The 22,867-nt window shown below is 42.1% G+C and overlaps 1 protein-coding gene across 1 annotated transcript in view; it reads right to left on the bottom strand.

The window, feature by feature from the left end:
- LOC122807194 (aldehyde oxidase 1-like) overlaps positions 1–22,867 on the bottom strand; it is a 784,671-nt gene that overhangs the window by 167,461 nt on the left and 594,343 nt on the right. Inside the window, exon 28 of the mRNA XM_044078244.1 lies at positions 3,628–3,756. Within this exon, the coding sequence (XP_043934179.1) occupies positions 3,628–3,756 (129 nt within the window). The remainder of the gene's footprint in view (positions 1–3,627; positions 3,757–22,867) is intronic.

Genomic DNA, 22,867 nt, shown 5'->3' with positions numbered 1-22,867 from the left:
GGTGTTTCTTTTGCATTTGATATATCCAATAATATTACAAAAAATGTGGTATACTAGGGTTATAATAGTATCACAGTATCATAGGAAGTTACAAGGCTAACAGCCCCAGGGCTCTTACAAGCCAAGCCTTACAAGTTCAACCCATGTTCTCAAGAGTGTCTGGTCCAAACACACACTAAAATCAGCACCGAGAGAATGATGAGTTCTAATATTGCAAGTGCAGGACATTTTTTGGGAACTGGAAAAATAGTCATCGGTCCATTAGTGAATTACTCATCAACCTTTCTGTTTACCAGGTACTACTGGTGAATGAGGGTAATGAGGACTGGACAGTATGTCTGTATATTGTACTAGATAAACTGATACTCCCATTACAGACCATGTAAGCACTGAGAACAGAGTGCAGTCAGTATTACACAGTATAGACTGCTTCCCTAGCTTCATATCTGCTTAGCCCTAGAGTTAGTATATATAAATAGCAGACTACTGGGGGTCATATGGAGACTGCGGAGCACTCCTCTCCCTTCAACCCCCCTTTTTTCTCTCTTTTTACTTGTTGTCACTTGCTGGTTGTTCAATGCTGTATTTTTGGCAGTGTGGTATAAGGGCTTTCAATGTGTGTGCATGGTTATTTAGTATTATACAACAGCCCCCCATTAATATTCCAAAATGTGCACACTGATTGGTCAGTGTGCATGTTGTAAATCAGACGTATACTAATGGAAAAAGGTCCGGTCACCTAGACTTTTTCCATTAGTATAAGTCTTTTTTTTTTGTTGGACAGCGACGGAGAATGGAAGAGCTCCATTGCTGTTTTCTCACTATGTGAAACGAGTTTAACTTAGCGAGATATCTTAAAAGAAAAGCAACGGAGATCTTCCTTTCTCCATTGATTTTCAGGCGTGGGTTATTGCTTAAGTCACTTACAGGGGTTTTCAATATATGTGGCTGCTCGGTGAGTGGCATACCTCCCAACTGTCCTGATTTTCACAGAATGCCCAGATTTTTGCCTCATATTTTTGGTCTGTTCCTCATAAAATTTGTGGTTTTCTGGCAAATCACTGAGGATTGAAATAACTAAATAATGGCATACATTTGAATTTCATACTTCATATAATTTATAAAATGCATGCTAACACAAATCCTGTTATTCTAGCAACTTTACAAGTTTATAAGAGCAGTCTTTAAAATATGTCCCTCTTTTTAGGCCTTTGCCCCCCCTCCCATTATTTTAGGTTTTGTACAGATTTCTTGCACTAAGAGATTGAGAGATATAGTGAGTGGGTTGTGATTTGCAGTGAATTGATACCAGTTCTGTCTTAAGGTATCCTGAATATGCATTCTTTTTCACTTAATGAAGCATCACTTGCCAATACTACCTACACTTTAAAGTATTATTCTGCTTAGGAAGCATGTACTTCTGGTCAAAAAAGTTATTTTTAAAACCGATTCATCAACATCATCATCATCAACCTGATTTTTCCCATTTTTACATAAGGTCTTCACCTCTTCAATTAGTTGGTTTGATAATGTCCTTTATCACACTAGACCTTTGAATGGCAGACCTGAAGGAGACAAAGGCTTCTAGAAAGCCTTGTACCAATCAAGTGTACTCAGTTAATTGGAAAGATTCTTTGTTTTGACAGAGAAGCATTGTCCCTTGTCTCAGCCAGTAGTTTGTAGATGAGTTTCACTAATTTCAAACACTCATATGATCTAGGTCTTTATTATTCCATATTCAGAGAACATGTCACCATTTTGGTAGCACCATGAACTTGTGGGCATCAGCACTGTAGCCTTGCATAGGTTCACAAAGCATTGCCTTAACAGGGTTCTGCAATTTCATTCACCTTGTACATTGACTTCATAATTTACAGCCTTAAAGCAGTTGATCAACAGATCTAAGCTTCATCTCTTGAAAAGTGCTGCTCTTGGCTGTCAGTATTTTTACCTGCAGGGTCTCAGAGTTACAGGCCTTGATTTTAAAGGAAGCGTATGTGAAATTTTACATCTAATGGTGTCCCAGAGGACCAACCCCCACTTTTTCTAAAAAAGTGGTTTCAGAGCTGCCCCTAAATTAGACTGCTCACCTCTCTTTTTTTTTTTTTGGGGGGGGGGGTAAAATATGCAGAGAAAGGACGCTTTGTATCTTTAATGTGCATCACCAGTTCAGGATGTAGCTGATGTGCATGATTTTGGGAACACGGAATAGCTGTCTGTCTCATTTTCTGTGTGTAAGGAGGACATAGCTGTGGAAAGCACAACCTGTCAAAATGGTTTCCTAGCTGTATCATTTTCTACCATAAGTTGTCTAAGATACCTTTGGCCAATGGGGTTTAAGGTGACTCTACTATCAGACTCTCTGTTCCAGTGTTTTTTTTTTCAATAGGTTCATAGGTTAGTACTAGACAAACTATCCTTGCAAGCCATGGTAAGCCTAGCCAATTTTCCCTTGTGAGACTCAAACCCTGCACCTTGTGTTTGTAAGGCAAACATCTTAACCATTAGGCCACCCTTCCAACACCCAAAAGGCTACTTTGTTGCCACTTCATGCCTTCACTCAGTACTATTGTTCAAACTTCATTATCAGGAGTTGAGTCTTTTTGGGCAATTCGGTACTACAGAACTCTGAGTTATGAGGCTTTGAGATTTTTGGCCTCCCTGATTTTTGCTACTCAAGGAGGTGATTTATCCTGCTCAGGATTCCCAATTTCTGTCACCCAAAGCAGAGGCGACTCAAAGAAGGCTTTAACTAATAATTAATTAATCTTGTCAATTTATCTTCATGAAGACATTTTGCATTGGGTATGTCTTACATTCCAATTGCCTCACTGTGCTTGGATAGTGTGTAATTTGAAACATTGAAGTACCAAAATGTCAAACGGCTAAGGATCAATTCCAAAAGACAGAAAGCCAAAACAACAAAATACTTATGTTTTCTGCAGCGGGGCAAGACCCCCTGCACTCCCCACACCCCTGCTAATTATATAGACCAACTCTGAGTTCACTCTACAGTGGGGAAAGGGCAAATTCCCCGATCCCCACTGTGCACAATCTTGCATGAACTTAACACTGGCAAAAGTGTTCAAATGATTTTCAATCAAGTTTGCTAGTGTTAAACAGGTTCGACATTATAAACATTTGATTATGTGCAGCGCACTTGTGTGGATGGCATCTCTGTCTCCCTTTACAGATGGATGTTCCCATAAGTCTGACATTTTGATAATTTTATATCTTTTATGTTTATCAGGTGTGGTCACTCAGCTTCAATGTGAGGGGTTCAGAACAGGAGACCATAGAGTTGGGTATAACGCCAAAGCATGCTAGAGAAGGAAGCATGTTTCACCCACAAGCTCAATATTTAATGTATGGCAATAATGTGCCAAGCAAGTATCTTTGAGAAGGAAACCTTGTTATTCTCTACCAAAAACCTTTCAATGATCGATTGTCATACTAAATACTCTGATCCCTGTTACTATATTCTACTAACCTCTGTTCTGTCTCTATTATAATGATATATCCACTGAACTGTTACTTCCAGGCAGCTAACAAACATTTTCTATGTTACATATCTTATATGAATATTTTCGACAAGAATAAAAATAAATTACAGACTCTCGGACTTACCCTCACTGCCATTCCATTGCTATCGGTTCCAAAAGAGGCTGCTGAAGGAGCGGTATTGGGCACACTTTTAGTGCTGGTATCACTGATGTGTATATAGGACATAGGAATTCTTAATTCCCGACTTGCAATCTGTTGTAAGAAAAAACAAATTAAACCAGTATGATTATATCACATTGTCACTTCTAAACTGATTCGATACTATGCAGTTTGAATAGAACAAGTAATCACAAAGACAATCAGATATAAAGAGAGGATTGTCTGTACAGTGTTTCATCCTAAGTTGCAAGATTTTTTATGTCATTGCAGGGCTCAAAATGACACTGCAGCAAGAAAGCATTATATTACTACATAATATATTTTGCTTTTTAGTACATGATAATAAAGCTACTATTATGACCTGGTCTATTGCACTAGAAATGTCATAAATTTCTGGAAAAGCAAAGTGCATTAGCTGTAAAAATTTATGCTAAACACAGCTTTGACCACAACTAGTCTTCAAAAATAAATGGGAAAATAACATTGTCTACTTTATATCTGGCAAAATGGTGGACATTTTTTTATCTATTATAAGAAAGAAGCACAAATTATTTTGATTATTTAAGCAATAATAATTAAAATGTAGATAGTGTTTACCACCATACAGCATTTTCAGATTCTTTTGATCCATGCCTTAAAAGAGGAAATATTTCTAGGCTCACATTTTAAGTGTGATAACATATTAGAAACAATAAGAAAATAACATTGTCAGTGCTTATTTCATGTGACTGTATTCATAATATTTATATTTGTTGAACCTACAAAACTTACATGAAAAACAAATCATGCCATGAGACTTTATCTGCCTGATTCAGATATGCACAAGAAGTTCTAAACAAGTGATCACCTAAGTTGATTGATTTGTTGAACACCAGTAGTGTTATCGATAGAGCACATTATTATAATTACATTTCCAACATCGCTTTTTCTGCTTGTCTCTCCGTCTCTTAATCTTTGCCATTCTCTTTCCCCCCACAGTTTCTCTCTCTTTCTCAGGCTATAGCATTACTAATCATAGAAACAGTAATTGCCTAACTACGTATTAGGATTAGTTTCTCTCCTTTGCATCCACTGAGGCCTTAGATAGGCTCCAGCTTCCCTGTATTCTTCAATTAGATAAAACTGGTATGAAAGAATAAATAAACGACTGAATGAAAAAATGGGTTTAGTTAGGCAATAGATTTGTAACGTATACAAATATAACTGTCTGCTCAACTACCCCTTGGGAGAAGACTCCAAAAGGAACCAACTTAATAAGCACAGCTCAGCAAAGCTGAACTTCCCAGTTGCTGTTTTTCACGTGAAACCACTGCCAATGTGACTTCTGGCAATAATTACTTTCTTTGACAGAGTCCCCCCTTCTGTGAGTTAGTGAAGTCTGAGGAGGGAGGCTTGCCCTCCACATGGGTTGGTGAGATGCACGAAAAATGCTTAGAGTTAATTTTATCATGAGATTGATTTATGACCATTTGTTTTTTGGGGAGTTGTTTCCTGGAGCAACTGTAACTTCATGAATCATAGTAGAAGCAACAACAACAAAAAACAAATCCATATGCTTATTTTGCTGTTGTCCACAGTTTTGAACATCATAGTGATACTCTGTTGTTACTATTGTCCATTTTAGTTAGTGGAGGAAAAATTATAAAAGTATAACAGAAGGGTCATATTGCAATGAACAGCCATATAAGTGCTCTGCTCTTTCTCTGGCACACTGGCACATTAGTTGTGCCTGATGTGCACTTGTAACAAAAAAAAAAAAGAATCATTAAAGTAACAGTTTCCAATAATGAAAAACATATGTTAAAGTAATATACTCACTTAAATGCTCTCTTCTCTGTTGTTGTAACAAATAATGGCTCTATTACTCACTTCTCTTTCTTCTGCTAACCACACTGAAAATGCCCTTTGAGTAACACTGATTGCTCCATTCAAAAAAACTTGCTGTTGATGTAAAGTGACTTATTCCAATGTAAGACGTATCTATAAAGCAGGATTATAACAGACTAAGTCACTTACACCGACAGCAAGTCTCTTCAAATCACGTTCAATGTGTGATGACATATCTGCCTTCTTGTTTGGTTCCTCCTGTCCATGTCATAATTTATCAGGTAGCTGTTCTATAACTATCTTAAATCATTTATGATACACATTCAGAAGCTAACATAAATAAATAAATGTTCATTTATGTAGATAAAATTCTAACTAGTGTAGAAGAATAGCTTGATCTGTGTGATATACAACACAACCTATGTGGAGCTTACATTCATGGAAGTAGCATGTCCACAGCTTTCTATTCTTTATATTCACTACAAAGAAATGTGCAGTAATTTGCTGAGGAAACATGAAGGGTACCTACTCAGAATAAAGCTATAATAACACAAAGAAAAAAACACACATAGTTGTCATTTGAAATCACCTTATAGTATTTCAGCTATATAGCACTTAAAGAGCCATTAAAAATAGGGGCTTTACTGTTCATCACCACATAGGTGTTTGAAGCTCAGAACCTTTCAGAACACCAACGGATGTTGAACTTCTCAGCAGTACATACATACTGCACAACACAGAAATGCCCATTTTTGCAGGGGGGCAAGCCCCCCTTCACCCCCCCCCTGCAAATAGTATATTCCAGCTCCAAGACTGCAGTACAGTGGGGAAAAGGGTAATTATCAAATCCCCACTGTACCAAAACCTGTAGTCATAACTGCAGTCACATATATGCGAATGCGTAGTGGCAGTCGCTAAACTGCACACTTGCAATAATGCAGGTCAGGGAAATGGGAATCAACCAACTGTGGCTCGACATTCCCATTTCCATCAAACATGTACTCGTTATTTTCAAAGTAAACCACAACAGACAGTGTTCCTTCTTGTCTGTAAAGGTACATGAGTGAGGATCCCATTTTTATGGGTTATATACCAAAGATAGTCAAGAAGCTTCAGTAATGACATTACATGGTCCTGACATGCATACTCTGTTATAAAACTGGACAGCGGTTTACTATCATTACTGCAAAAGGCAAAACATTTGCCATTCGCAATAACAAAAATAAACACCGAAACTGAACTCTCCACTCCCACACAATGTTGGCCCAAATGATCGGCACATTTGAGTTGAGATTGTCACTGAAAACATCACGTGATAGCCATATAGGAGCTGATGTAAATCAAACTCCTATACAACATATCACGTTTTTGCAGGGGGGGCAAGCCCCCCTGCACCCCTGCTACTAATATATTTCAACTCTGTGATTGGACTACAGTGGGGATATGGGTGAATTTCCAGTCCCCACTGTACCATGATCTCCGTACATATAGTCAATCACACTTATGTGAATGCACTATTGCATTTGCATAAGTGTGTTCAACTATCCCATACACTTTTCATTTTGTGCATGACATTCTGATTTTCGGCAGCATACATGATGACGGAATGTAGTTTGCACAAATGATGGTAAGCCCTGGATAGCACATATTACAAAACATTGAACAGAGTTACATTGGAGTGAGAAACTCGGGAGTTCGTAGTAATCTCTATAATCCTACATACAAGTAACAAGTCAGTATTATCAGTAAAGAGATTTAATCAGCTACAGTAATAATAATGATGACATTTGATCCTCACAAACAGCATCCAGCACAAAGATACCTAAACGTTTGTATAATAGCATTTCCATGCATGCAAACACTCTTGTAAACCAAAGGAGTTCCCAATATTTCTGCAAAATTTATGTGACAGAAGCTGGGATTCCCAAAGATGTACAGCACTTCTGCATTCGGCTTGAACAGCTTGGTGCCCACATGGGGTCTGTGTTACAGGCTGAACACTGCCTTTAACTTATTTTGTGGTTCCCCCTGCTATGACCTACTTTTAAGTTCATGATACAATACAGCTGATAGGTGGTGGCAAAGGAGGCCTAAGTATAACTCATTCACTAGCGTTTTTACATGCATTATGGCAGCACATATTAAAAGTCAATGCTCTGTGTATTTCTTTCATAAATTATTTCTCAGTTTTTAAGACTAACTGCCTTTTAATTCATTCCTGTGTGGCACAGAAGCCTGGTCTCTTAGCAATGGCTATGTGTAATGCAGTTAGTTTTAATGAAAAGGAGGATTATTTGGGATTTGGTGGAGGGCAGAAGGGGTGACATAGTAGCGCAGTGATGATCTGCAGATGGAGATGGCTGTTGAAAGGGTCACTCTGACTTCTAAGGGTGAGAATGAGTGGGTAGAAGTGTCCCACACAGCATGAACAAGGCCTTAGTTGGTATCATCTAATTACACTAATGGTGTCTGATGTGTGGTTTGCCTATAGCATTCCTTTATTTTGATGTATGTGAAGCACAGTTTGGTTGTGCAGCTGAGGACCCCTCTGATCCCACAGGACTTCTATGATCTGGTGATCTGTCCGATTCCATATGACTTCTGTGACCTGGTGGTCTACATGATTTCACATGACTTCTGTGGTTATCTGTATAACCCCCCGACTACTGTGATCTTGTGATCTCTTTGATCTCACGTGAGGTACATGATCTGGGAATCTGTCTGACCTCATATGACTTCTATGACATGGTGATCTGTTTGGCCTCACATGACCTATGTGATCTGGTGGTCCGCATGACTATGCACAACATCTTTGCTTTGGTAAGTGTCTGACACCACATGACTTCTTCAATCTGGGATCTGGTGATCTATCTGTCTGATTGCACAAAACTTCTGTTATTCCACTCAGTCCACTTTTAGACAGAAATCTGCTATGGAGGCAGTGCCGGCACTGGTAGTCAAAGAGCCCTTGCCAGTGAGAGACTGGAGTTGTGATTATATTGTGATTTTTTTTCTTGATTGTGCCCCACAGATTGATGTGTTGAAACTGTGTGACTATACAAGAAGTCTGTACTCCAACAATATGTTTGACTTCACATCACTTGTGTAATCTGGTGCTCTGTTTGAATACACAAATTGCTGTTATTTCATTCAGTCCAATTTAGGCACAAGCCTGCTATGGAGACAGTATTGGCACTGGTATTTTTATTTTTATTTTTACATATCTGATGATCAGTTAAGTCAACTAGAGAAATTGTCTCTGTGCAGGAGTGACCAGGGAACCATTGTCTGGTTAAGTGACTTGCTGAGAGTCACACAGTAGGCAAATGAAGATGAAAGGAATCAAGGCCAACCCCCTGGTTACAAGCAAGCCCTGCCCCCTGGTTACAGGAAGCAGCTCATTATCAGCTCAGTTCTCTGTGCAGTCAGACAATCAAACAAAACAGAGGTGTAGTTATAGCATAATTTTGTCTGTACTGCACTTTCCATTTGACATAAAGGACTATGACACTCTACTAATTGATCTAGATGAGATAGTACAAGTCCAATTCTACTGTGGTTCAGTTTACACTTCAGACATATTTGTCAGAGACTAACAGGGAATTGTTACCCTCTGCCTCTCTTTGTAATGACTTTGGGTTTAACAAGGCTGCATGTTGTCTCCTGATCTTTTCATTATGCACCATATCTTGTCATGGGGTTATGCACATTCATCTTGGAGTGAAAATTCATGCTATCATAAGGTTTAATGACTGGCATTGTAGTGTGAATGATGAACACATGAACGTTTTACCTTAATGAGTGATGTACTCAGGAGTAAGGCTTATCTATAAAGCAGGCTTACATGGGGACCAGATTCCAAAACACGTGCTCCAGTGTATACTTTATATTTAGCTGCGGTGGTGCAGCAGTTAGTGTTGTCGCCTCACAGCAAGAGGTTCTGCTGCTCGATTCTCGGCTGGAGAACCTTCTGTGTGGAGTCTGCATGTCCTCCTCACAGTCGAGAGACATTAAAAGACATGCAGGTAGGTGCATGCGTGAATGGGTGTGCCTTCTTTGAAGGTTGGGCATCAGGCTGGCAACTCAGCACTGTAAAAATGCACTGCCAATCATTAGCGGACCGGAGTTCCTCTGTGGCGTCCCCTAACTGGTAAAAGCCAAAAGACATTCCTTTTTACTTACTTAGCACTTGGTTTGACCTGCCATGGTAACTTATTCCATTGGCTAGGAATACTCTGAGGTAGGAAGGCACCCCTCCAATTAGTCTCATTTATCTGTTGGTGTTAATTTACATCCAAGGTACAAGGGTTTGTAGAACCCTGGTTTTGCAAATAAATATGCTTAGGTCTTTTCTTGGATAAAAAACACATCACAATGAAGCAGCAGGTAGATTGATGTGCTAATCTATCAGTATAGTTAAAGGATTTAAGGCCTGTAATTTGGGTCTAATAAGAGAAGAGAAGAGCACAGCAGTAAGATTACATTTTTGATCTTGATGAAATTAACTTGGGAATTAACTCAACTAGCTAGAATGACTTCATGACTGTAGTGGAAACATGAGGGTTAAATGAGACACAGAGTTGCTCACATAAGTACCCAGGCCTCTTACAATCATATCTGTTTGAAGAGGAGTACCTTTTATAACATATGAGGCACAAATAGCTTTTTTTTTTGAAATTTTGCTATACTGCACTTTTTTCCATTAAGGTTGAGACCATTTTTAGTACAATGGCTAGATGCATACTCTAGCTCTATTTGGAGCTGTCAGTATCAATGGATGAGCAGAAAACAGTGCCCTGCTTGCAGTCACTGATAAACTTGGTCAACCACACTGCAAATATTAGAGGGCCCAGCATGGACCCCTATGGGGTTCCACTGTTTACAGTTTTATGTATGTTGATGGTTCTAGTACCAACCACTGCTTGGGACCTGTTGAACATCAGTCTGCAATCCAGCAGACAATGCAGACAATGTAGGTGTTTACACTAAGTTTGTCCAACTTTTCAATAACAGCTGCATGAGGAATAGTCTGAAAAGCCTTGGCCAGGTGAAGATATGCAGTGTACGCATAGTGACCACTGTCACACAATCTCTGTAACTTTTCCAAAGATGTTTACTAGGTTCAGTAGACAGGACCTGCCCTTCATAAATTCAAATGAAATGGTATGTAGATCAGTTAAGTTGCCTATGCCTGCATGCATGAGTTCTGCTATGATACAGTCCATCAGTAGCATAGCTATGATGGGGTGAGAAGGGCAACTGCTCTGGGTGCAAAGCATTGGGGGGCTTGATCAGCCAATCCTGACCTCTATTTAATGCAATACTGTCTTTTAAAAGCTGGTATTGCATCTGCGGTCAAATCTGCATGTTGCAAAGCTGTGTGTGTGTGGTCTAAACTGTAGCAAACTTTTTTTTTTTTTTCTTTTTTTTTTTTAAATAGCTAAAACGTTAGCACTGCAGCACTCCAAGCAGACAGGGTATAAACTGTAGCAACATTTGTAGCAAATATTTTGTTACAGTTTAAAAGAACATAAATATGTTGAAGTGGGGTCGGGGCGTGGCACAGAAATGGGATCTGAGTGGCTTTGTCATGTATCCGTCTATCTGATTGGTGTATCAGTGGAAGGAATATAATTTTTTTTGTTCTTCGTGGAAGAGCGGGGTGAGTTGATTTAACTGTAATAAGCTTATAAAGTCATGGTCAACTTATTACACTGAAGGGCTTTTTTTTCATAGTACCAGCACAGGGCACTGGTTAAACCAGCTCTGCTTCTGTATTCCATGACTTTGCATATAAAGTTGGTGAGGCTGATGGGCTTATAATGACCCTGGTCTGTAGATGAGACATCCTTGTGTCTTTGAGATACAGTGGCTGTTCTCCAGGCATCAGAGACAAACCCTGTGGACAGGCTGAGGCTGAATGGTTTAAGAAGAGACTTAAACAGTATATACTTGACGCTGCTGAGAATGCAACCTGGTATCTAATTTTGTGCAATAGAAACATTAGTTTTAGCTTTTGACAGGGCCTTGTTCCAAGGTTATTTATGCGGAAACTAAATTTTTAAGAATAACATGTCCAGCAATGTCATTTGGGGTAAATATGGCACTAAGTTTGTATTCTAAGATATTGGCTATATCCTTTAGATTGAACATGTGATATTACTAAGGATGAACTCAGTACATTGTTGAACATTATTCCTTAATTTCTTGGCATAACTGAAGAAAGATTTGTAATTTTCTATGGTATCTAGAATGCTAGAAATCTAAATCTCAAAATGCACTCACTCGAAGCACTCCTTAAAATGGAGAACATTGACATTTGTGCTGTAACAAAGACCTAGTTCAAGGCAGCAGAAAGCACCCCTGCACTACCAGGCCATAACTCATGCCACACCTTTTGGCCCCAGAACTTGGACCGAAGCTCCAAAGGCAATGGTGTTTCCATATTCATAAAGGATGCACACACCTCCAGATCAGTAACCAAGTATAACGCATCAGAAATACTTCAGGTGCAAATAAAATTGGGTAAGATAGCAATTCAAGTCATAGCCTGCTATAGGCCCCCAACCACATTCCAAGACTCACACTCCACATTCCAAAGCACCCTGGAGAATATTAGGGTCCAACTTAACACTCTGGGCAACTTCAACTACCGCTCCATTAACTGGGAAAACTACTCATGTACCAATACACTTGCCCAATGTTTGCTGGGATTCATTAATTCCAATGCCCTGGACCAACTCATTATTATCCCCACTAGAGGCAGCAACATCATAGGCACTAAACAACCTATAATTGCAAAAGTACCTTGCAAAGGTAAGGGAAAACAGCTCTTAAACTTTACAAGAAAGCACTAGGAAGCCTGAAACTGATTCAAGCACTCAGCTCACCTTGTCAATAAGGAGAAATTAATCATAGGCACTAAACAACCTATAATTGCAAAGTACCTTGCAAAAGTAAGGGAAAACAGCTCTTAAACTTTACGAAAAAGCACCTAAACAGGCATGTCCAAGGGTCAGCTTCCAGTGATTTCTCCTGTCCACCTGGTGAATCTGGGCATACTGGGGCAGTGCAGCAACTGCCTCATGTACACAGACAATCCTCTCCTCCTACCACCCAACACTACAATCTGTGAGAGATGCACTTACATAGCCAAACTTGAAGCAAAGCTCTCTCCAGCCAAGATTGTGCTAGACAGTCAAGAGGAGAAGGTTAACACCTGCATTACACCTCAAGCAACTTATAGCCCTTCAAAACCCACACCATCAACACCCACACATAGCAACACTAAACCCACATATGTGGAGGCCCTTAACATTAACCTGCCCAAGCAACAAGGACCTCTGAAGCCGAAACGCAAACAAACACCAGTCACAACCAAAGTGATACATAGCTCACAACACCAGTGTGCCACCCAACAGCCCCTAAGGCAAGACAACGTACCCAACACTTTAGTCATAGGTGACTCTATAGTCAGGCACACTGATGTCCCACTCACCAGGCTGAACAAGGAGAAAATTGCAGTCAGCTGCCTGTCGGGTGCCAGGATCCGCCACATAACTCATGCACTCAAGTCACTCTACAACAAGTACAAATACGACTCTGTCACTGTCCATGCTGGAGTGAATGACTTGAGACATACCTCCCTGGACTACATGAAAAGAGACATGGAAGAGCTCTTGGATCATGTGACCCAGGTAAGGTATGACCCTAGCCCTGAGTAGCATCCTGCCTTCGCCCAGAATGATACCACAATATAAGGACAAAATGATTGACTTCAACAATTGGCTAAGCTTCTGGTGTCATTCAAAGGGGATCCAGTATTTGCCTGCCTGGGAAGACATGATCGACAGCCACGATGCTTTGCCAGAGATGGTCTGCACCTGTCACCCCTGGGATTCAGGTTACTGGCTAAAGCTGTTGCCACCCCTATAGTTCCTTTTTTAGGCAAGGTTCAAAGGATAAAACCACCACCGTAACAGATACAAGAATGCAAAATCTGAAGGTAATGCTACTCAATGCTAGAAGTCTAAACCTCAAAACGCACTCTCTTGAGGTACTCCTAAAAATGGAGAACATCGATATCTGTGCAGTAACTGAGACCTGGTTCAAGGCTCCAGAGAGCACCCCTGCAATACCAGGCTACAATTCTTACCACACTTTTCAGCCACAAAACTAAGACCGAAACACTAAAGGTGTAGGAGTGTCCATATTCAACAAGGATATTCACACCTCCAGGCTAGTTGCCCAACACAATGCATCTGAAATTCTCCAGGTGCAACTAACACTAGGTAAGACTGCAATCCAAATTGTAGCTTGCTACAGATCCCCCACCATGCCCCAAGATTCTTACTACACCTTTCTAAACATACTGGAAAATATTAAGATACAACCAAACACCCTAATACTGGGTGATTTCAACTACCCTGCCATTAATTGGGAAAACTACTCGGGTACCAACTCCTTTTCCCAACGGTTCTTGGAATTCATAAATTCAAACGCCCTGGATCAACTAATCTATTGTCCCACCAGGGGCTCCAATATCCTAGACCTGGTCATTACCAACATGGGAGATAGATGCTCCACACCAGTGGTCACCCCTTCATTGGTCAGGTCTGACCATAAGCAAATCACCTTTGACATCCACATCCCACTGCTACCCCCAGTAAGGAACCCTCCTTAAAAAACTTCTCCAAAGCCAACTTCATGCTACCGAAGTCAGAAGTGACAAACTTCACAACACCCACTCAGACGGGATCTGGAAGTTCGACTGCAGAATCCTACACTAAGGCACTTTACGAGCACATCCACTCATGCATGAATTGTGCCATCCCAAATAGAACCAAGATGCTCTTCTCCAAAAAAAGGAAGACAATCTGGTGGTTTCCTGCTATAAACAGACTATACAACAGAAGGAAGAAACTGATACAGAAAAGAGGAAAATCCCAGGATGCAAAAAACTCTCTCACCAGCCTCAGTAAGAAGCTGAGATCCCTCATAAAATCCTCAAAAGCTAGTTACAAAAATAAAATTGCCAAATATTCCAAAGACAACCCCAAGGCATTCTATATTTATGTTAAGAATCTAAATGGCAATGCTCAGATCTGCTCTGAGCTACAACAGAATGGCATTAAATATATTGATCCCAAGGATATTGCCAATATCCTGGCAGATCGATTTAGTGCCAACTTCACCCCCCCCTCTCACCCCCTAAGGGGCCCATCTCAATACCAAAAGATTGCCAAATTCCGATAATCATGGCCACACAGGTAGAAACCGCACTCTCCAAAGCTAAGAATACAGCATCCATGGGACCAGATGACATCCCAGGCTGTGTACTACATGAACTACAAAATGAACTGGCACCTCACCTAAGTGTCATGTTTAATCATAGCCTCACCTCAGGCTTTGTGCCCACTGAGTGGCACACAGCTACAGTTATCCCACTCCACAAGGGAGGATCTGCCTTGGATCCCGGAAACTACTGTCCCATCAGTCTGACAAGCCTGATCTGCAAGGGCATGGAACGCATTATCATGGAAGTTATAAACAAAGACATTGGCAACCTTCAAACACTGGACCCCACCCAGTTTGGGTTTGTGAAGGGCCGATCTTGTCTCCTGAATCTGACTTCTTTGAATCAGTCTCCAGAGCTATGGACGAGGGTAAGGTGGCCCACACAGCATATCTGGACCTTGCCAAGGCCTTCGACACCATCCCCCACTCTGGAATCATAGATAAACTTACTAAGCTGGGCATAAATCCCTACGTCACTCAATGGGTTGCCAACTGGCTTACTGATAGAACCCACACTGTAAAAGTAGTCGACTCCAAATCCAGCTCCAGACAAGTGACAAGTGGAGTACCTCAGGGTTCAGTTCTGGGACCACTCTTGTTTGGCATCTACTTCTCTGAAGTACAGGCCACCACTAAGGGACTATGGCTAACAAAGTTTGCAGATGACTGCAAACTGGGAGCCATTATTGAATCCCCAAATGATGGGGATATTCTACAAAAAGGCCTTACAGAAACAGATGCCTGGTGCCAGAGCCATGGGCTCAAGCTTAATGCCAAGAAATGTATAGTTATCTCCTTTGGAAAAAAACATGTACCCATGAATTACCACATAGGTGGCAGGACACTAAACATTGAAAGTGTGATGAGAGACCCAGGGACACAGGTGGACAGTGGTCTCACTTTCGATAACCACATCGCCACAACTGTCAGGAAATCCTTCTATGTGGCACACCTCATCACTAAGGGCTTTTCATTCAGAAAAACGGAGGTCATTGTCCCACTGTACTCATCCCTCATTAGACCCATTATAGAGTATAATGCCCCGTTTGGTATGTACCTCACAAGACATCTGCAACTGCTGGAAAGACCACAGAAATACCTCACTAAAAGAATCACAGACCTAAAGCAGATGCCATATGCTAACCGTCTAAAAAAACTCTAGCTATACTCTGTGGCATAGCGTCTACTCAGAGGTGATCTCTGCTTAACATACAATGCCATGTCAAACCCTGAGCTGTTGGACATGCTCCACTTAAAGAAATCCCAATCCCTCAGAGCCACACACTCCAGGGATCTAAACCTTGTCATCACAATGAACAAAATATGCTGAAGGGATAGGTTCCTGACCCAGAGACTCCCCATACTCTGGAATAGACTGCCCATACATGTCAAGCAGAGAGCCTCATTGGCCCTCTTCAAAAGGAACCTTGATGATTGGATGGGAAATAGGAAATTCACCCCGGGGATCATGTCAGTCACCCTGCTAGACAGGGGTCCAGAGAAGTAAATATTGTGGGAAGAATATCCAGGGAATTGTTATGGCTAGGCTTGCATTGGCCCTAGGGCCGACAGCCTAGTACCAATCTATGAACCTATGAACCTTGACCTGGTCATTACTAACATGGGCAACTGTTGCTCTACATCAATAGTCAATTCCTCCCTGATTATATCTGATGACAAACTAATCACCTTGGAAATCCACATCCCTCCCACCCCTCTACAAAGGTAACCACCATGAAAAACTTCTCCAAAGCTAACTTTGGGCTCCAAAAAACAGAGGTGGCTAACTTCCTGGCACCCATGCAAATGAAGAATAATTGCCTGACCACCGAATCATACACCAATGCACTATATGAACATGTACACAAATGCAGGGATATTGCCATACCCAATAGAACTAAGATGCTCTCCACCAAAAAAAGGAAGCCAATCTGGTGGTCCCCTGCCATAACCAAACTCTACAACAGAAGGAGGAAACTGATGCGGAATAAGGTGAATTCCCAAGACTGGAAAAACTCTCTTATCAGCCTCAACAAAAAGTTGAGATCCCTCATCAAATCTTCTAAAGCTAGCTGTGAAAACAGAATTGCAGCAGATAGTAAAGGCAATCACAAGGCCATCTATAGTTATGTAAAGAATTTCCATGGCAATACCCAGATTTGCCCTGAGATACTGCACAATGGTACCTCCTATACCGAGCCAACAATATCCCTGGCTGTGTTCTACATGAAATACAGAGTGAACTGGCACCTCACCTATGTGCCTTGTTTAATCACAGCCTCATCTCAAACTTTGTCCCTACTGAATGGCGCACTGCTACAGTCATCCCTCTCCACAAAGGAAGAGTGACTACAGACCTTGGGAATTATTGCCCTATTAGTCTGACAAGTCTGATATGCAAAGCTATGCATCATGGACCTAATAAACGAGGATAAAGGGAATCTCCAAACTCTGGATCCCATACAGTTTGGTTTTGTGAAGGGTAGATCATGCCTGCTCAACTTGGTTGACTTCTTTGAGTCAGTCACCAGAGCTGTGGATGAAGGCAAGGTGGTTCATATACCCTACCTTGATCTGGCCAAGGCCTTTGATATGATTCCCCTCTCAGGAATCATAGAAAAACTCACTAAGCTAGGCATTAACCCCTATATCACTAGGTGGGTTGCAAACTGGCTACAGATAGAACCCACAGTGTAAAAGTAGCTGACTCCAAGTCAAACTGCCAACCAGCCACAAGTGGAGTCCCACAGGGTTCATCCTGGGTCCTCTCCTGTTTCGTATTTACTTCTCTGAAGTCCAGGCCAACACAAAGGGACTCTGGTTAACAATGTTCACAGACAGTTGCAAGTTGGGAGCTATTATTAACTCCCCAAGTGATGTTGACATCCTACAAAATGGCCTCAATGAGACCAATGACTGGTGTCGGAACCATGGCCTTTGGGAAAAACCCGGTTCCTATGAATTACCACATCAATAATAGTCCACCGAACACAGAAGGCATTATAAGAGATCTGGGAACGCAGGTTGACAGCAGCCTCTCTTTTGACCACCACATTGCCACTGAGGTCAGAAAGTCCTTCTGTGTGGCACATCTCATTACTAAGAGTTTTGCATCCAGGAAGAAAGAGGTCATTGTCTCCCTCTACTTTCCCTCATTAGGCCAATCATCACGTACAATGCCCCATTTGGCATGTACCTCACTAGACACCTGCAACAATTGGAGAGGCCACAAAAGTACCTCACAAAGAGGATCCTAGGCTTTAAACACGTGTCCTATATGGACAGACTCAAAAAACTCACCCCGGGATTCATGAAGCTTGCGCTAGGTGCAGGCATAGCATTGGTGTTCCAACACCAAATATGGCCAGTGAGCAATCAAGGTACGAGCTGTTTCCACATGCACTACCTGCGTATGCTACACACGCACAGCTCCCAGCCCCTGTATGCTAATTACCCCAGTTGCAGTAGTGTATCATGCAAATGAAGGTATTTAGAGATCCAGGAAGTGGTGCAGGTGTAATGTAAGCATGCAGAAATTTAAACCGTAAAAACGGTTTACATTTTTGCAAACATAAAATCGGAGCCATGACAGCCAGCCAAACACATGTATTATATTGTTAATATATGCCAATGGCTAAATATATAGCCAGTGGCATAAAAAATGTACAAAATATAAAAAGAACATTTAATTTCAATTTTTTTGCACTATTGCAAAGTTTAAGCGCAGGACAGTGGCACACAAAACAGATCTCAAGAAAAATAGAAAAATATAGAATAAAACTGCAATGTAACACATATCATGATTTTCCCATAATAGTCAATGGCAGACATGTTACACCACACCATGGTGCATGGGTTGCTAAAGGGCAGTGACAGTGTTATGCACAGTAGCTAGGAATTAGTAGACAATGCCATGCAAATGAGAGGAGTAATAGTGAATCACAGATTCCCCACTGGTGTAAGGATTCACCTCACAGTGTAGCGTTATAACACCGACGTGTGCCCGTGGGATAATGATGACATCAAGAGAGTGATGTATCACCTTTGGTGTCACCTTTGCTATAAGCACATTGGAGCATTGCTAATCCGGTTTGCCCGTAGCTAAGCAAAGCTGCAGGATAGGGGTGTGTTGAACTGGCTATAACTTTGCTTAGCTAAGAGTACACAAGGTAACCAAGTATGCATGTGAACGGAGATGAAAACACGCTTAAACCCGGTAAACGGGTTTGCACGGCATGCACTGGAACTGAAACAGGAAGGATATAGGAAAGAAATAAGGAAATGCTGCAGCAGGGAAATTGGAGTACAAATGACTAATTAACACCTAGGAACCTACAGTGGGCCATTGACAACAGCTAACAAGGCTGCAAGCAGCTACCTGTAGAACAGGAAAGGGGATGTCCTGTACGGCAAAGAAAACAGTAAAGTGTCACAGCAGAACAAAGCGGATTTGCAGTATATCAGCTACAAAATACATTTTGCAACACATGACTGGGTAGGGAAAGTTCAAAAAAATAAAGACGGCAGGTGGAGGCATGCCTGATAATTGGAGGGGGATCCAGGTTTAAAAGTGAATTAAAGGGCAACAGATTAATCGAGGCAGGCAAGCATAACTCCACACTAAAGCCCCCACACTTGCAGTACTCACTGTAAAACCCATAATTAAGATACCATGCAGCTGGAATTGCTGATACACACCCAATGACATCAACAGCATCCATAGCAAAATAGTATAAAGTGTGAAATCACTTCACACACACTTGTGTATTCCCATACACTCTGCACCATTGGTGTAAACAGATGGGAAACTTTTAGTATGTACATGTTAGGAGCTGCCATAGCTTTGATCCACCAGAATGTGTTGGAGACTGAATGTGGTGTGGAGGATGATGCACACAACCACCTCAGGCACCAGAGGAGGAGAAGAGTGTTCAGACCCAGGGTAACCTACCAGGGGCTACATGATCTGGAGATAGTAGAGTGTCACAGGGTGGACAGGGACACCCTACAGCAAGTTGTGGAGCTGTGCCGGCCACACCTCAGAGCCAGAACAAACAGAGGGGAACCCATCCCAGTGGATACGAAGGTATGTGTAAGCCTGAGAATACTAGCTACAGGTACCTTTCAAAGGCCAATTGGGGATATCATGGGGATCTCACAGGCATCAGCATCCAGGGTACTTCACCAGTTCCTGGATGCCATGTTACCACATGCCAATGAGCAAATATACTTCCCCCGAACGCAGGAGGAGTTGGCCCGCAATATGCGTCTTTTCCACCATGTGGCAGAATACCTGGAGGTACTGGGTGCAATAGACTGCACGCACATACACATCAAGTCACCACCCAGTGAGCAGGGTAGGCACTACATAAACCATAAGGGATACCCTTTTATCAACTGCCAGGTCATGTGCAATGCCCAGGGCATTATCATGGATGTGTGTGCTGGCAGCCCTGGAAGCTATCAGAACTCCCACATCTGGCATGCCTCACAGCTGTATCAGGTATTTTCCAGGGGGGCATCCCATATGGCCACTTGGTGGGGGATGCTAACTATGCACTGGAACCGTGAATGATGACTCCCTTCAGAAACGCACACACACCCATGCAGGAATGCCATAATGAGGCACACGCACAAACCAGAATCATTATAGAGCATGTGTTTGGGATGCTTAAATCATGGTTCCATTGCTTGGACATATCTGGTGGAGCCATGCTGTACACTCCAGGCATGTGTACCCACATCTTCATAGTATGTGCCATGCTACACAATATGATCCTGTGGAAACATCTGCAGCAGGGACAGAATGGTAAAGGCCCTCACAGCCCACCACCATTGCCAAGGGCCTCACAGACACAAAGGTACTCAGACCACGAACAACCTGAACGAGCCCCAGTAGGAAGACGGAGGCATGCCCAGTATGCCCATGCCTTGGCAAGGAGGGAACGTATAGCACACACACTGACAGTGTAGGCACCTAGGGACTGACACCTTTCTCCACCTGCACACACAGTAAAAATGGATGGCACACACACAAGACTACCTGTAAATTGTCATGTATAGGCAGTCTACTGTGTGCATCTATCATAGGCAACCCTCAACTATTGCACACACAACTGCTATTGGCACAAGGTAAGTCAACACCTGAACAGTAAATTAAGCTATCAGCATGTGCTGATACTGTATGTATAGGTTCATAGGTAGGTACTTGGCTAACTGCCTGAGGGCATTCATAAGTCTAGCCAAAATGTGTCAGCTTTTGCAACCCCATTGATTCATTAACTGTCCCTCTGTGGAGCAGAGCCAATGGTGGGATCCCTGGGGTGTATCTACTGTTCCCCATCCACTCTTCAAGGTTTCTATTGAAGAGTGTTAGTGAGGGGTTCTGTATAATATAATTAGGGATGTTGTTCCAAAGTATGGGGAGTTTCTGTGACAGGAATCCATCCCTCCAGCATCTTCCAGTTATTGTTGTGGCAAGGTTCAGCTCACTACAGCGTGGGGCTCACTGTGACATGGATTCCCATAGGTGGAGCATATCCATTAAGCCTGAGTTTGATATGGCTTTGTTGGCCAGCAGAGATCATCTCTGAGTAAATGAGATGCCACTGAGTAAAGTAGGAGTTTATTCAGTCTGGCTGCATAGGACATATGTTTGAGGCCAGTAATCCTCTTGGTGAGGTATATTCGTGGACCTTCCAGCTGTTGGATGTGTCTTCTGAGGTACATCCCAAATGGGCTATTATACTCTATGATGGGACTGATGAGTGATGAGTAAAGGGGCACTATAACCTCAGTATGTCTAGATGCGAAACCTTTAGTAATCAGATGACCTACATAGAAGGATGTCCTAACTACTTTGGAGATATGATTGTTAAAGGAGAGATCACTATCTACCTTAGTCCCCAGATACCCTATTACCTCATCTGTATTAAAGTGGCTGCCACTTATGTGTTAATATGTGGGTGCTTAATATTCCACAATGGAATGACCATGCAGTTTGTGGCACTTAGCTGGAGGCCATGACCTTGACACCCTGTGTTGGTCTCTGTGAGGCCCCTTGAAGGATATCTGTGTCAGCTGGACTGACAAGTATGGCTCCCAGTTTGCAGTAATTGCCAAACATGGTCTGCCGTAGTCCACCTGTGTTTGCCTGTACCTCTGAGAAGTATATGCCAAACAGTACGGGTTCCAGGACTGAGTCCTGTGGGACATCAGTCATGACTGGTTAAGAGTTGGACCTGGAGACCGCTAGTTGTACCATGTGGGTTCTGTGTGTAAGCCTGTTGGCAACCCATCCTGTGATGTATGGGTGTATGTACAGGCTGGTGAGTTTATCAATAATACCAGAGTGGGGAATGGTGTCAAAAGCGTTGGCGAGTCCAGGTAGTATGTGTGAACCTTCTCTCCCCTCATCTAACGTCTTGGTGACTGTCTGTAAGATGTCAAACAGGTTCAGTAGGCATGAACTGCACTCAACCAAGCTGACCTGGGTTGGGTCAAGTGTTTGGAGGTTACCAATGTCTTTGTTAATGAGTGCCATGAGGATGCACTCCATAGCTTTGCAGACCAGGCTAGTCAGGCTTATGGGGTGGTAGTTACCATGGTTAGTTGTGTTTCCACCTTGGTGGAGTGGAATAACCATTGCCACCTGCCATTGTATGGGCATGTAGCCTGTGGAGAGGCTGAGGTTGAAAAGCTTAATTAGGTGGGGGGTCAGTTTGTCTTGTAGTGTTTGCAAGATGCAGTCTGGGACGCCATCTGTCTCCATTGACTCTGTGTATTGCTGTTAGAGAAGGCCATTTCCACCTGTGTGTCTCTGATGTCTGGGATACTGTACTTTTTGGGTATTGTTGTGGGCTCTTTAGGGGGTGAAGTTTGCAGTGAATATATCTGCAAGGATGTTGGCGATATCAGTAGGGTCAGTATATTTTGTGCTATATTGCACCGGCACAGTGCAAATCTGTATGTTACCACTTAGATCCTTGACTTAGCCAAAGAAGGCTTTGTGGTTATCTTTTGAATCCTTGCTTATTTTCCTGTTGATGTTAGCCTTGGATAATTTCATGAGGGACCTATG

The sequence above is a fragment of the Protopterus annectens genome, chromosome 7.part0 (assembly GCF_019279795.1).
Source record: "Protopterus annectens isolate FY-2018-M chromosome 7.part0, PAN1.0, whole genome shotgun sequence".
Lineage (NCBI taxonomy): Eukaryota > Metazoa > Chordata > Ceratodontiformes > Protopteridae > Protopterus > Protopterus annectens.
Note: the sequence above shows the minus strand (reverse complement) of the source record. Positions and strands in the feature narration are given on the sequence as shown.